This window comes from Hyalella azteca, unplaced genomic scaffold (assembly GCF_000764305.2).
Source record: "Hyalella azteca isolate HAZT.00-mixed unplaced genomic scaffold, Hazt_2.0.2 contig13754, whole genome shotgun sequence".
NCBI lineage: Eukaryota > Metazoa > Arthropoda > Malacostraca > Amphipoda > Hyalellidae > Hyalella > Hyalella azteca.
Genome location: NW_025943664.1, coordinates 19,247 through 35,488, shown reverse-complemented (window position 1 = coordinate 35,488; position 16,242 = coordinate 19,247). Strand labels below are relative to the sequence as shown.

Genomic DNA, 16,242 nt, shown 5'->3' with positions numbered 1-16,242 from the left:
GCCCGCCACAAGGAGCAATCCAATTTCACTTGCTGCACTGGAGTCGTGGTGAAGGATGCCCTTGGATTCAGTTTAATTCCCAGGTTTTTCTAGACTCAACTCTTGATGCCCTACAAGTGAACGAAATGCGGGAATTGGCTTTAGTGCACGACAGGAGAGCAAGTGACAGATATACAAGTATGTAACATAATAAAATATAACGCAATAAATGCATTGGCACACATGACACAATTATAAATGTAACACAAATGGGTGAATATATAAAAGAGTGGGAGCATTAAAACCTGGTTCAGGCAAATGTTACTACTCACCCATAAAGGGGCAAAAGCAGGCAGGCAATCAGCAAGCAGCAGGATCAGGCAAGGCACGTCGCAGCATCAAATGTCTGGTAAACTTGCATCAATTCCATCAACCACGGCACAGGGATAAGCTTAAGGCTGGCACAAATACATGCTCTGACTCAAAAGATCTATCTGAGAGTGATTCACATTCATGAGTCTGGAAAGAGAGAACACAGGCGAGTGGAAAGAATGCATGGCGCAGCAAGCTGAATAATGATACACAAGCCACACCACTACAATACAATGTAAAAAAAAATTAATTTTAAAATAAATCAATGCGCAAACTAATTTATTGTAATGAATATAGATATATTATCTCAGGACACATATCACTACATCATACAAGATATGTGCGGTATACAACTTTCTAAAGCTAAGAAGGCTCTTTCACGCGTGTTGGGACACGTTTCAGGGCTTACTTTTGATCGAAAGCTCCATAGAAAAAAGCCGCAGCAGGGGCCTGTTCAGCGCCGCAAGAAGTCTTCTTGCGGTGCGAAACCGCTCTAAGACTTCTTGCCGCGCTCGGCTACCTGGAGTCCTTTGGCGTGAAGACGAGCAATGCAAACCGAGTCAGCGTCATGCCAGGTCAAGAAGACGAACATCTAGTGAGAACGAGCGACAGATGTGTAGGATCTCATCAACCTTGTCATTCAGCAAACGGATTTTGAGGCAAACGAACGATAACCGGGGACACAACTGCCAAAGTGGAGATCAACAAACACGCTAAGCAGGTTTGAGGCCTACGGGTCGACACAGGCCGACGATGCTCAGCAGCAGCATCCGCAGACGTGCAGTTCAGCGCAAATGATTGTCGCCGTAGCAACGGCCTATTGCCGTTGATGACAAACACGCTGTTGTCGCGCACTGCTGGATAGGTGGCAGCAGGACGCCTATTTTGACCAGCACGGCATCCACAATAAGACATGCGAGGCGTGGTAAATACGATTAGTAAATTTACTCTCACAGACGGATGGATCATGGGCTGCAGCAGTTGAACGCAGGCCGATCAGTTGCTTCGCCAATTAAGCGAGCGGCGCAATGAATAGCAGCCAGATTCAGAATGGGTCATAAAACAGTGAGTCAGTGACTCACTTCTACAGTAAGCTCCAAGCTCAGTATAGCGAACGCCAAAACGAATATTCACGAAATATTTTGGGTGCGTACATCCAAACAGAGACTGGGTCAGTCCTACCAAGCAGTCGCTGATTAGCATGTGACTCGAACTCTATTTTTTAAATCATGAATAACAATTCATATGCTTCATGAGTAAGACATGAAAGGGTTATTGTATGCGTATTAAAATTGAATAGGCGTTTCAGTACTAAATGACCTCTTTCATTCCCCCAGATACCGTGTCCCCACCCCTCCTCCTCCCTCGCTACTCACGCCTGCCCCGTCACCCGCCAAAGGTGAGTCGCGTTTCAACTCTGTTGAGTAAACGAAGCAAAAGGCATCATATTCAGGGCCAGCACTATATTCACCATACCGATACAATCGTGTGTTGGGTTCATCGCGATACTAACTATGCCAAAACGCTCGCGTGTTGGATTCGTTCCGAAACGATACAGATGATGTCCATATATAACCTAAAATAATGAACAGATGAAATATTTTACAGATGAAGTTATAGTGAATACGTGCTGCATACACAAATTGAAACAGTGCACAGGCGTTGCACTCGCACAATTTGAAATAGTGTGCAGGTGTTGCACACTTACAGCTTGAAATAGTGAACAGGTGTTGCACACATACAACTTGAAACAGCGGAAAGGTGTTGTACACATGGAATATAGGGCAACAATGCAGCATCTGACAGCGCCTAGTAGTCGAAATTACCTAGTAGTCCAATAATCATTTCATAATTATTTCTCCGCTTGAGCGCTAATGTACTTGTAAGTTAAGGCTTGAGCACTAATGGTACTTCTTCCTCTCGTGAGTTGAAACGTCCACCTTTCGGGCAACTTTTCTGCGCTTCAACGAAACCAACTTCAACCACCATGCACTTAGGGAAGTTCCGTTCCTCAGATTTTGTTCACTATAGATTTCTTCATATTCAGTAACTGCAATAATAACCACTTTTGTGCATAAATGGTGTCAATATTGCGGGTTGCCTGTCGGAGACCAACACGCCAAACGCCGCGTAGACTCAAATCATCTCATTCTCCAATAGCGTTATTAATTTTTCTGGATTATCACTTCATCGGCTGCAAGCAGCAAAAGCAAAAACGTATCTTTCGAATTCGACCTGACATCCGCCAGCAACAGAGCCTGGAATGGTATGGCCCAATAACGTCCGCTAATTCATGTAATACTCGTAATTTTACACCAACTAGACAAGGCGCTTAGGAGCTTTCCAGCACCAATCAGTCACACCAATTATAGCTGCCAGTAGTCTTCCTCTGCATCGAATCAGTCCATGAACGGCCACTAGTCGAAGGAAGATCGATTTTGGAAAATTACTGTATTAGATAAAACCTAACATCAGATGTTATGAGCTAAAAGTTACGAAATTAAACGCAGTCACGGAAGTCGTCTTCGATCCACGGTCTGGTGGTGCAAAGTAGGTTTCATGCACCTCATAATTGAGGAAAATTAAGCTGATTGGTCGCATTACTTCGTTCGCTGGTTACTGTTGGAGTGCTGGCAAGGTTTTGCACTTATGCTTCGATGAAACGTTCGCTAGTGGACAGTTATTGCACTCTATATGCCATTCGATCCCGTGTTCGTGGGTGGAAAGTTCATAATATATCAAACAAAAATATATTACGGGCAGGTAGATACACAGCGTTTTATTCAGGGCTCAATCGTGTCCGGAAATTGGTGCCGACTCTTTCCAGCATCTCGACAGGAATGTTGGCGACGGCTTCACGAATGTTATTCATGAGATGGTTTAGGTTGTTGGGTTGGGGATGGAACTCCAATTCCGCATGTAGGAACCGTCTAACAGAACGAGCTGATGTGTGCTTTCAAGCAGATCGTCGGGAAGACCTCAAGATGGAGTGCCGCATCGCTTTGATGTTTTGCGGAGGTCTTGCAGTCCATTGGTCACCAGCCTTCTTCTTCACATCGCAAGATTCCCTGAAGCTCTCACCCACGAAATGATTGACTGTTGTCCTGGAACACGGCCATTATAGGTGCAACATGGAAGTGCCGACGGAATGCACGTGGTGTAGCGATGATTGCTTTACCACAGGCAAAATATGCTTCAACCGCAAACGCACGATCCACGATCGCCCATTCCATGATAACAGCAAAAAAATTAATATAGCTCATCATATAAACAAAACTTCACAGTTTGCGCTATTGATTAAGCCCCTTCTTAAAGTTATCGTAGACAAACGCACTTCAGAAAGGCTAATTCAAATAAGCAAGTTCCTCTTCCCCACTCAATAAATAATACAATTGTTCACTAGGGTGAAAAAAGTTGTTGAAGTAAATGAAATAGCATGCAATACTACTTTTTAGAATTTTTTACTTTATTCCTATACAAGTTGGAGTAAAGAGGGAGAATTCAGGTACCCACTCTCTTTGTGGCGAATGACAATGTACAGAATACAGTTTGGTTGATAAAATTCTATTCAGTTGCTAATATAAGGGGTTCATTAAAGACGAGTCATTATGCCTCAAAGGGCACAGGGTGTATATAGGGCGTGAAAAAAACAGGAGTGTTAAATGATTACAGAAAGGCAGACACTATAAACATTGAAGAGCTGTATTCTCTCCACCAGACATTCGCGTTGAGGTAGCAATATTGAGGCAAAGATTAAATTAACTGAAATTTGACTTTCTGGCTGCTGTTTGGTGAACTAACGTAGAGACAAAAATTATCTTCAAGTAATACCAGGCATTGGTGTGGTGAAATTGGTAAATTTGAGAACATTGGCCAGTTGCTGCTTCTTGGTTATTATATCTCTCTATCCATTTCGCTATTTTTTGCAGCTGTTACCGAACGTTCGAGTGTAAGACAGATTTCGGTAACATGTACCGATTCGCGGTAACCTTTACCAATACGGTAACATTTACCAATACGGTAACATTTATCAATTCGGTAACCTTTACCAATTCGGTAACATTTACCAAAAATGTAAAATATTAAAGTTAAAATTATTTATATTTCGCGAAATTTTTCTAATGAAAAGTTATTATTAGCAAAATTATAATTTTGCCGCTATTTTCACAGCCGTCGTCTTTTCCTTTAGTTACTATTCACAAGAATTTATCTAATAATAATCTTCCGCCAAGAAAATAGTATTTGCTATAGTAATTGTTTAACTGCAAATTCATATTATAGTATTCATCGTGTTAAAGACTCGTAACAACAGGATAGAAGCTGTTGCTTTTGGGCGTCAGCAACATCCGCAAGAGGGTGATGTTCAACACATTGCAAGGCCAGGTGATAAAGTTTCCTCTCGGTTTGAGCTAACGAATATTCAGCCTAAATAAACATCGTTATGTTAACCGGCCGTAAATATTCAAACCCCAGTAACTTTTAACTAGCGTAGTGGAAGAAATCTGGTTTGAAGATTCGGTAAACGCCATATTTCTCTGCAGCTTGAGTAGCAAAAATTATAGCCGTGATTTTAACCATGTCTGGAGTAATTTCATAACCAAACGCTTTACAATCATCACATCAAAATTATCAGCCATTAAGATAAACGCAAGATGTGCAAACATAATTTACGATCCTCACCGTTATTATTCATCATTTCGCCGGCAGTTGGACACGTACTCAGCGATCCTGCTGAAGATCAACGCAACTGAGCGGGTGATCGACTTCCTCAAGATGGACGTCGAGGGCGCCGAGATTCAGTTCTTCGAGGACGTCTTGGCCCACAACGTCAGCCTCCTGGCCAACGTCAAGCAGATAGGCATGGAAATACATCCAAGTGAGTGATACTGATACACGTGGCATGGAAATACATCCAAGTGAGTGATACTGATACACGTGGCATGGAAATACATCCAAGTGAGTGATACTGATACACGTGGCATGAAAATGCGTGACTCGAAGTGTTGAATTACATCCAAGGGGTAATAGTGATTCCTGCAGCATGGAAATAAATCCTGTTAAAAAAAGCTAAAGCATTTATGTCAATTCCAGCGAGCAGAATTGTTGCCCAAGACTTTGCAAGGCATCCTAATGTCGATATGATATTTCATTGACTATTTATACTGCGCAATGAAGAATGATACTTATTGCATAGTAGCACATAGCTATAAGAGTGATCATTAATATGTATGTACTTTATGACTCGTTATTTGATATCTATGCCGCCGTCCCGTATATAACCCCATTGTTTCACATATTACATGGTAATGTTATCTCATTCTAGGAACTCTAAAAGATACGGTCTATGTGTAATAGCACGTAATATGAGGTCATTGTAGATAATTATAGATTATAGGTAATATTTCCTGGTAGGTAATATTATGTAATAGGAAGTAATTGTAAGTAAAAGTTAACCGCTAACCTTTTAGTATGTAATAGTATGCCTTAAAAACCGCAATTTGAACTATAATTGTACTTCAATACTTCTTCTTTGAGTAGTTTCAGAAGTTTTCCATTTATTTCAGATCACCCGATCACTGTTATACACCCTATATGCAAAAAATCTTTGAATACTGTACCCCTTTTCGTCTGTGTTCAACAGATGTGGACACCAACAGAAGAGACCAGCTGTGGAAATACATGCACCATCTGGCGGCGCTGAACTTCCAGCTGGTCTCCATGGAACCGAACCACTGGTCGCTCATCACGAGCGAGGGGGGCAGGCAGGCTTCTAACTCATACGAACTTGTTTGGGTTAATGAGAAATTTAAACAATGATAAATGTTTAATTGTTGAACTATTTCGAATATCCTACGACTATTTCTGAAATCAGCAAATGCAAGTTTTCCAAATATTAGTTTTACTTTTAAAACACGTTAATTTCATCCCCGCATAATTTTTTGCTTGCGATCAAAATCCATTAAATTTTGTGAAATGTTTGAATCGTGTTACGAACCAGCAGAGAAAAATGTATTTTTTTTTTCTATCGATATAACCAGAGTAAGAGTGCGTTATAACACGGTATCTAACATCTTCATTTTTTAGTGGATTCATGCAAATTGAAATTGAACTATTTAACTTCGGAGCCGTATCCCAGAGCTCGTCCCCGAAAGGTTTATTGGATAATATGGAATATTCCTTGTACTTTTTACGGTGATAAAATTTTATATCAATTCCGTTCTTCCTATAGACGCTATGAGTTTCCTATAGTCGCTATAAGTCTATTCTGAATATTCCATAATTCTGATACGAATATCTGCTCATGCAAGTTATTTTTGCATAATATACTTCTATTTCATTTGTTTCCATCCAAACCAGTTCCGAGATTTTTCCCGCTTCGTGTTGCGCTAATTGATACTCTGCAGCATGAGAATCAAAGACACTATTCGCCGTCTGAGGCTATCGCACTGCAAATTTTCGTGTATTTAGCTATAAACTTCAGGAGAAAACTTTATTCAGTAGTCTATTGTTCTATGTAAACAAACTCATTACTGCCAATAATACGGCTAAGTTCTATTCTTTCTTGGGTACCGATCTTCTAACTCATTAAACTATATGTTATGATATGTCATGTTGGTACCTTCATTCTCATACTTTTTGAAATTCTAAACCCAAGCATTAATATAAAGGAATAATCTACCTCTGATAGGTTCAGGAGGCCTCCTGTCTGGATGTAGTGACGTTTGGTATCAAAGATTGGATGACACGTTCCCATTCGCCAGCTCCCTCATGCAAGGCCGTTTTTTACAGCCATTGGTTACTAAATCTCGATCAAAGTCATCTCGGCTTCTAAATTATTTCTCAGCCGTTTGCTCTCGAAGTCAAACCAAAGCCCTTTCTTTGCAATATTCATTTCGATAATAAAATTTTCATTTCAAGTGTCAGCAAGAATTTTTCAAAGCGTGTCTCCAACACTTCCTGTCAATCTTGATCTTCCTCCGCTCCCATTGGGGCCAGAGATCCTCATTCATGGCCCTCACAGCTCACAGAAGGCGTTTCGTTTGTGCAGTTGTTTTGTTTCCTATACGTATCACATCGGCCGGAATTTCAAAGCATAACCTCGGCATTTTCATCATGCAAAGAGCTCATTTGATCTCACAAGCGTTTCAATGCGCCTTCCGTTACTGAAAACCCAAAAATTTCTTCTATAGGCTGCCCATCAGGGGTTTGTTGCATTAGTTAACTACAGAAAAATGAGCCCGCCCAATAGCTTTCTTCACAAATGCATTCCAGTCAATGCGGTTAACTGAAACATAGCAATAAAGCCATCCCACAGGTTTTTCGTTTTTTCTTCTAGAAAGCCACGCACATTGCGTCCCCCGCACTGTTGAGTTTAAACTATTTAAAATACAGTAGTTCTTAAACTACGAGCACCTTGGTTTGGAGTTGTTTCTAGTTCTTTAACTCACCTTGGTTTGGAGTTGTTTTAACCAGAATAAAGCTCTGGCCTGCATTAAAACCATAAGTGAAATGCATGGTGTCTGTTAGTTCCTCCACAATACCTTTTCCACCTAAGTTCCTACACTCAGTAAATGTAATCGTTTCTGGTAACAAATTTTTATTACCGTGATGAGTTGGGAATAGTTTTTATACTAATTAACGGTACAGTGCGATATTGCCTATTGGGTATAGTTCTGAAAGTCCGTATTTCTAAGTTCGGCCTCTCAGATATGCTTTATTGGTGCTCTTACTGAGCACTAATTGTGCTCTTATACTTCATTATGGTGCTAATACTGAGCCTGGAGTAGCAACGTGGATTATGATTAAAACGTATTCATTCAAATGCCCCTTCTTTGCCTCCATTCACATGGGTAGGAAAATGAAGACGCTATTCCATTATTTTTTCTCCGCGTTCGCCGATCGCCTGGGGGAAGCTAACCTGACAGTAAATGTCTTCCAAAACGCTCGAAAAAAATTACTAGTTTCAATTTCCGGATCTGGTGAGATCTGCAATGCAAACCGTTTTGAAGTCATCTCTCAACCGTTCTGCCTACGGGCCGCTCAAAAATGTATTCGATAACACTAATAAGTTTATAAGTGCTTAAAATTATGGAGAATAAAAAACTTGTCCACTGCGAATTCATAGACTTAGAAAGCATTGAAATGTTCCTACATCACCAATCGCACAAGGGTACGTTGTAAGGTATAACTGCAGTGATTTAATAAAAGCTCTTTACAAGGCAATACATCGAGTGAGACGACATCGAGCGAGACAAGTATACGTAGGTAGCGAGCCATCGCTCGGAATTTTACTGGAAACATATGGCGTAGTATTTGATTGATGGGTTGCAAGATTTCTACAATGTAACAGACGATTGATTCGGCACTTGGTAATCTTGGTACTTGTTTGGGACGTAGCAGTCTCAGGCCACGATGGAGGTTAGTGATGACGGAAGTTAGGTATGATGAATAATAAAGTGAATAATGAGCAATTCAACAGCACAAGTACGAATAATGAGGTACAGAGTTGGCACAGAGGTCGGGACTCGCACCGCTACTTTACATCGGACGGCACAGAAATCGAGAAGCAAATCGTTAGAGGTGCAATTCGTTGTTAATGAGTACTGAAGCAACGTTTGATGATCCCATCGCTGCAATAGTTGCAAAAGGCTAACAACAGATGTGTTGATCTGGTGTACATTTCGAACGAGAGAAGCGGAGCCAATGATTACACTCCTTAGAGCTCTCGTGCTCCACATTCATGAGTGCTGCTGCAAGCTCTCGGCGCCACCAGAAGAGGACGTGGCCAAGCTATTGAAGGCAGTCCAACGGACCTCTATGTCCAGGATCAGTAGGGGGAGACCTGGACTACTGGGACCGATTGAAACACCTGGAACTATATTGAATGGAGAGGAGAAGAAATAGGTATATCACACTGCATACTTGGAAGAAGATAATCGAACTGGCGCCAAACTTCGAAATTGAGACCTTCAGAAGAGCGACATATCACAATGAAAGGAGGAGACTGAACAGGATACATACATTTAATAACCGATCTGTAGCCAGAGTTCAGACTCTTCGAGAGCGGTCTCTTTTCGTAAACGGTTCGAGTCTGTTCGACGTCTAGCTAGAGCAGCTTTGACGAAGGGAGTTCATACATACAACATTCAATAGACGACTGGATGCGTTTTTGAGCAAAATCTTGGATTATCCGGTTGTGGCCCACTATTATCAGAAACTGGGAAGCAACGGCATCCTGCATCGGCTGGCACAAAGGAGAGCAGATGCACGGAACTCGTTCAACGTTGGCGACGGAGGCAGGCGAAAGCGGCACTTCAGCGTAACCGTGGATGACAGTATCCTAAACTTTTCACAGGGTCATAAGGTCACGAATGTGATGATGATGCAGATTACGATACCTGTTATGCGTAAGAAGGTCCTACAATGCTCTCGATCATTATTTACTACATTGCAGTCTTCGGATTCGTAGAATAAACACAGCAACTTATGACATATTTTGAAAAGTGAATATAGCAAATTTGCAATTTAATTGATTATTCTTGCCAGTTGTTGGTACTCGCTTTGCAAACCTTGTAACTGAGACACCTGTCTGAGCAGCATTTCTTGGTGCCCCTACAATTGGTGTCATAATAACACTGCTTTGGGGTGTAGTCGTCTGGACATGCCCAAGGGCGGGTTTGAGGTTTGATTTCTGGGCAGAACCCAGACTTTTCCCTGACGTCGCAGCAGTAGTAGTAGGGTCGGCCTTCATGGTTGATGTGGCACCAGTGAGGGCAGTTCTCAAGTTGTCCTACAGGAGGAGGTCGGCTCTGGATGCGAGGGAACAGAAAAAAACCCATCGCTGCTGAGACCATGAGGAACCAGATGCAACATTTTACCTGTAAAAAATACTTGAATATAAAATTTGGTTTCAAACCTTGATAATTTATTAAGGTGCGTGCTATAGAAGCCGAGGGCTTTGAATACATTTCTTAAGCAATTTTGACAAATATTGTGTTATAAGATCATTCCCTTAAAATTTAATACAGAGTTAACTTCAGCTGTTTGGTACTGCGATCCAATTGTAACGAGATGTGCTAACATTGTTCCAAATTTAACGTTCTTAGTCTTGAAGCAGCTCAAGATCTCATGATGTCGACTGTATTAAATTTCAAAGTATATTAATGTGTGAACAAACTTTTATTCATCAAATCAAAACATATTGATACCTCCTGATCATGTTGCAATACTACAATTATTTTATTTTAATGCTTGGGCCAAGGTTACCTCTAATTAAAGAAACTTTGTCCCATATTTTTAAACCATATTTTAAATCATATGAGTATGGTAAATATAGTTTCGATTGAAGCTCGACACGATAAAATTACTAACAGTGGATATATTATGTCAAAAGCGTGCATAAAATAGAAATAAATGTAAATAAAGGAAGCAATCGTCATTTTAGTGAAAAATCCAGTTTTCTATAATGTAGAAAAAATCATCTTACATCACATTTGGTTCTTTAGATCTGGAACATGAAATTGTTTCTTCTCTGAAGCTATTTTTGCAGGATTTATCTTCTGATGAACATACGACCAGACGTAATTCAGGTAATCTTGTTTATGGCCAGTGCCACAAATCAAATCTTTTTTCCATGCATTTTACCATAAGTTCTTCTTCACATCACATAAGCTGACAATTTTGCCCGGGTATATCTGACAATTATGTTAAGGCGCCAAAAATTTATCATCAGCAAAGTCTTCAGGTTTTTAACTCAACTTGCAAGTTTTCGTCGTTAGACATGTGAATAGGCAAATTCCAGCTTTTATTTATAATATTTCACTGAGACCAGGAAAAGTTTCGTTTTGCCCATCACACTCTAATATCAACAAAACATCATCTTCATTTAAAGAAAAGCTGCACTTTTTTTCTTCCTCGAACTTTGTTGATATTATTCTGCTTTGTTTAAATGTTCGGGTAAAGTTACCCCAATTTTAGGCGATAGTTGTCACGAAATTATAAAAGAGCATTATTTTATTAATAACATATAAGCTTATCATACAAAATTACTCTTAACAATAGAACATATAATATTATCATATACCAACTTCTAATATTTATTTTATAAATTAGTGTTTCTAAATAAAAGTTTGCTGTACACAAATTTCATGACTTTCTCACTCTGAAGATGTAGACGCACTGGAGTGTTGAAGAAATATGGAGCTAAACCCAAACAACAACAATTTAACCAATTTAACCAACCACTGATGCATGAACAAGGTCAATAATTCATAACATGATCACACTACAGCACAATGAAACTTTTTCTAACTGTTGGCCAATGTTATTCCATCTTACGATAGGTGAATTGCGGGTTTTACTGCAAGCAAAAATCTTATTGCGTTTCAAAGGTCTAGCAAGAGATTGTGGCACACATTAGGCTATTGCCAGATTTAGTGTCATGATGTACCGTTTTTGAACATGAATGTTCCTATAATATTGATAGTATCCAAGGAAATTTAAGTAGTAAGGTTAAGTTTTAATGATTTAAGTAAGGTTTTCCTGCTAATCTGCTTTAAATAGAATGAAGCCACATATAATAGAGTTCTAAACATAAGTATTGATAAATTGCTTTCAAAATTCTGTTGCAGCCAACAAATATTGCACTTGATGAAACGTGTATGAAAGCTTCATTAAGAACACAAATGATTTATGTCGGATAATATCAGTTTCATGACCTCGAAAGCGTCAGTTGGTTTCAGAAATTTTATAGAATTGGATGTTAAAAAGCGTCGGCAGAAGAACGGCACTCCGAATCTTGTTTGCTTCTTTCATAAAAACTAATTTAATAACAACTTGGTGCGAGCTTACGAATCAAATTAAAGAAGCTTAAGTGCATAGTTAAATTGTCTCTCAAGTTTAACCACCCAATCCCATTGCAAGTCACTAAAGTGATAGCTTGACATTTTTACGATGTTCAATCGACAATACCTGGTAACAATTTTTTTTACTATAAATATATATTTACCGCGGACGTCTTATTAAATCATGATATCTCACATATCAACGTAGTTTTGATTGCATTGTTCGTGAGTGTCAAAACGCAATTGATAGCGTCAAACATTTCACCCATTGTACGTAAAAAATAATCGTTATACTTACGAGAACTCGGATCATTGTAGTCTGTGGCAGCGAGTCTTGTTGGTTGTTCGAGTTAAGGAAGATGCCCACGATTTGATGGTCGATGTGTCGATAAGAGGCTTTTTATAGGTAGCTCATTTCATTATTCGAGTTTCAACATTGATTGTTACATTTGACCTCTATTGGGCAATAATCTCACGGACACAATTTACATGTTGCAACGAAGGAGGATAGAACCAGCCACGGCTGAATAATTATCACTGGAATTACCGCACTCAGGATTTCGTACGTACAAAAGGACAAGAGCCGTAAATATGAAATTTCAAGATGAAAATCTCCAGTATGCAAATTCTGATTCAATTTAAATGAGTATTGCGGTAAAAAACAATGTAGCACCCATAGATTGTGTCTGAAAGATTATGCCCAATCTGTTTCCCCAAAACTCCCCGCGTGTTTGATGTATGTGCTTCTAAACTCTTAAAATGTCCCCTACGAAATCATTTTTCTGCTTCCATGTCTCAAAAGAACTATTTTTACACAGGTTGCTCTAGAATTTTTAGCAATGAGAAGACATCTTCAGCTAGTAACAATTTCTGAATAATTTGAGACTCAAGGCTGAAGCTGCCAACCGATGTAATGGCCCGAACTCAGCTGGCACTCGATATCACGATCATTTTTAAGCTATTCTGTGTATGCAGACGATCATTTCTGTGCTAGTGACCAGAATTTTGTGCCTTGCCTGAGAACGTATTTTTTTCAGCTCACCTCTCTTTTGTAGTTATCCTTATTGTGTTGCGAATCTGAGCATATCTTGACAACGTGTTGGAGAGGAAATTAGCCAGGTATGCCGATGACAGTTCAAGGTGTCAAAGGTGTTTGGATATGGGGACAATACTTTCGGCTAGCATTGTATAACTTTGAAGTACTGACCGTCACTATTCACCGTGCTTGCAGCTTCGTGAATAGGCGCTGCGCGACACGAATGAACACGATAACCTTTTATACGAGGCCAGAAGCATTATAATTAGTAGCAGTTAGCATTTGGGAGGTGTGCTGGATGCCTCTACTGTTCTTGTGTACACTGACCAGCACGTGCCCTTGATATTCAACGTGCCTCAAAAATTTATCACCTGGCGGTTGGATGGAAGAAATACAATTTGTCTATAGACAATTTTTTTGGTGAATGTTTTAAAATCGATGATTTAGAACCTAAATTAATTCCATGTCCATATGGCCAAAATTTTTGAAAATGTATAGATATTTACTTCCGTAAATGATAAATTCCTTAAATCGATGGCTTTCAGGCCACTCGTATCACAAATTTTGAATCCAATTTTCTAATAAATACTGTAAAAATTGAAGCTCGTTTTCTGGACAAATTTCAGCTTTAATGTTTGAAACAAACCGATGTTTATTGTAAATTGAAACTGTTAAGATTTTGAATGTATAATATTGCGTTAGACTTCTATGGCAATTGTTGCGGGGCCCCATCAATCCTAAACAAAACCAGTTCATTAAATAAGCATTCATTAAACATTTCAGGCATGAACGGTAAATTACGTCCATTGTATAAGTAATCACTGTCTTCATTGTGTTGTGTTTTATTTCGTATGGAGACAAAGACTTCGGGCTTAACAGAAACAAAAGACTTCCGGCTTCCTTTGACGCGAGAATCATTAGTTCTAATGCAATCTCATTCATCAGTACAATTTCAATCCTTGTTGTCTGTCTCAGGAAGGTCTAATACTATTTATTTAAGAAAAGAAAAAACAATATTCATGCTCATTCAAATTCTCCGTTAGTATGAATTAGCCTGTAGCACCAATGTCTCGTATCGTACAGTGAGGCGGCTATATAAAAATTTAAATTGACTTTGATTAGGTTATGAAAAATTTTAAAACGATTTTAGGACTCAATTGGCTTCATCGATAAAATTTTATTACGGATCGCCAATTGCTTTAATTTATAGTCAGGTTGCGGCCGTAGCGTCTTCGGCTTTACTAGGAGTATTTGCATACATAAGTTCTCGCATGAAATAGGCTACAGCAAAATCATACAGAGAGAGAGAGTTTCAATGAAACACTGGTACATTTAATATCGAATTGGGGAATTCCAGTTCACATATCCTACGTTAACAAAATCTTTAGTACAGGAAAAGAATACCGAACACATTCAATTTTGAAAAAACTATTTGTTTACCTCGCTAAAATCTCCTACTTTTACCGCTGACCAGTGGCAGTTCCGTTTAATAGTTACGACTGTCGTCAACGACCGTACTTTATGCGCGTGTTTGCGGCCTTATTTCCAACGGCCGTACCGAAGCCGTAGCCGCGCATCCCCGCTCCAATCGGCCGTTCTTTCTCCATAGCCGTCGTGTCTCGCTGATGTTTCACGGTCAGTCTGACTGTATAGGTTGATTTATAACGAACGTACTTCTGACTAGTGGCGTTGTCTTCGTCGTCGATGATGTTACTCCAAGCTCATTGCCGTGCTTCTGCTGTTGGTGATCGTGACCGTACCGCTGCTGTTGACAACTGTGACTGCATCTTGTTGATGACAGTACCGATGATAATTGTTGCTCAGTGCTCGAAAACTATAATCTTCTGATTGCCGGCGTAATAATATTTGGACGTCTCTTGACCTCTCGCTCTGTCTCACGGCTAAGTCACAACTGTAGCAATGAATTTTGACCGTACAAATAGGCGAAGTTACGGCCGTTACTCGTAGATTTACTCGTAGTCGTAGTGGATACGAGGACATAATTCGAGGACATAATTCATAGAACTTCGAAACTATGAATGTTTCGAAGTTCCCCGCGGTCGTTATTTCTGACCACGCTGGCCGATACGTCTGCGGAGATAGCTGCAGACCGTACTGGCGTAACGGTTACCACAGTAGAAGCAAGCTTTTGGCGCGAATTTTAGGGTCCTTATATATAGACAGACGTCACGCACAGTAAAGCCTGCCCCTGGAAGCGACGCTGAATTTCTCGATTCATGAATTTTCCCTCACGATAGGCTCGCCAACGTTCAATGTAAACAACACCCGGTCCAACGGCCATGAAACAACCGCGTCTTTCACACTTTTTATCGCTTCAACGCACATTCACATTCTTCTCAACACCTGCACACAAGCTATGCTTATTATTACATCATAAGTTACAGTCACAATAACCTACGCTTTGTTCAACTTTAATAAAGAAAAAAACCGTGATTCTGAAGATATATTTCTATGCCTCTCGGCTGATTTCCTCACCCTGATTTTCGTCCCTATAAATGATATTATCAAATAATATCCGTGATATCCGTGAAATAATATTTTTTCGCAATGATATAAGCAGACCAGCACATATAGTGAGTTGGTCTTCCGCTGCAATCTAATCAGTTCAGCACATATAGTGAGTTTGTCTTCCGCTGTGATCAAGACAGTCCAGCACATATGGTGTGTTGGTCTTCCGCTGTGATCAAGACAGTCCAGCACATATGGTGTGTTGGTCTTCCGCTGTGATCAAGACAGTCCAGCACATGTAGTGAGTTGGTCTTCCGCTGTGATCAAGACAGTCCAGCACATGTAGTGTGTTGGTCTTCCGCTGTGATCAAGACAGTCCAGTACATGTAGTGTGTTGGTCTTCCGCTGTGATCAAGACAGTACAGCACATGGTGTTTTGGTCTTCCGCTGTGATCAAGACAGCTCAGCATATGTAGTGTTTTGGTATTCGACTGTGTGTGAACCGTGAACTGTGCACATGAACTGTGTTGGTATTCTGCTGTA

The 16,242-nt window shown here is 40.0% G+C and overlaps 1 protein-coding gene and 1 long non-coding RNA gene across 2 annotated transcripts; one reads left to right on the top strand and one right to left on the bottom strand.

The window, feature by feature from the left end:
* The first annotated feature begins 1,401 nt into the window (after nt 1–1,401).
* Nucleotides 1,402–8,173, top strand: LOC108672592. The gene is made up of 6 exons (XM_018160289.2): nt 1,402–1,416; nt 1,689–1,750; nt 4,281–4,335; nt 4,669–4,734; nt 5,059–5,227; nt 5,993–8,173. Exons 1-6 carry the CDS (start codon nt 1,402–1,404, stop codon nt 6,166–6,168), a joined length of 543 nt encoding a protein of 180 aa, XP_018015778.1. The 3' UTR covers nt 6,169–8,173.
* A 287-nt stretch (nt 8,174–8,460) lies between these two features.
* On the bottom strand, nt 8,461–12,553 carry LOC125178931. The gene is made up of 2 exons (XR_007157086.1): nt 12,493–12,553; nt 8,461–10,229 (listed from the first exon to the last, which is right to left on the bottom strand). It is a non-coding gene; the product is annotated as an uncharacterized LOC125178931 (long non-coding RNA).
* Nucleotides 12,554–16,242: the final 3,689 nt, after the last annotated feature.

What these genes read in the sequence shown, in the direction of transcription:
- LOC108672592 (XM_018160289.2), top strand. An exon ending in TCAACACATTGCAAGGCCAG is followed by an intron (nt 4,735 to 5,058) that starts GTGATAAAGTTT and finishes TTTCGCCGGCAG; the next exon opens with TTGGACACGTACTCAGCGAT. An exon ending in AGGCATGGAAATACATCCAA is followed by an intron (nt 5,228 to 5,992) that starts GTGAGTGATACT and finishes TGTGTTCAACAG; the next exon opens with ATGTGGACACCAACAGAAGA.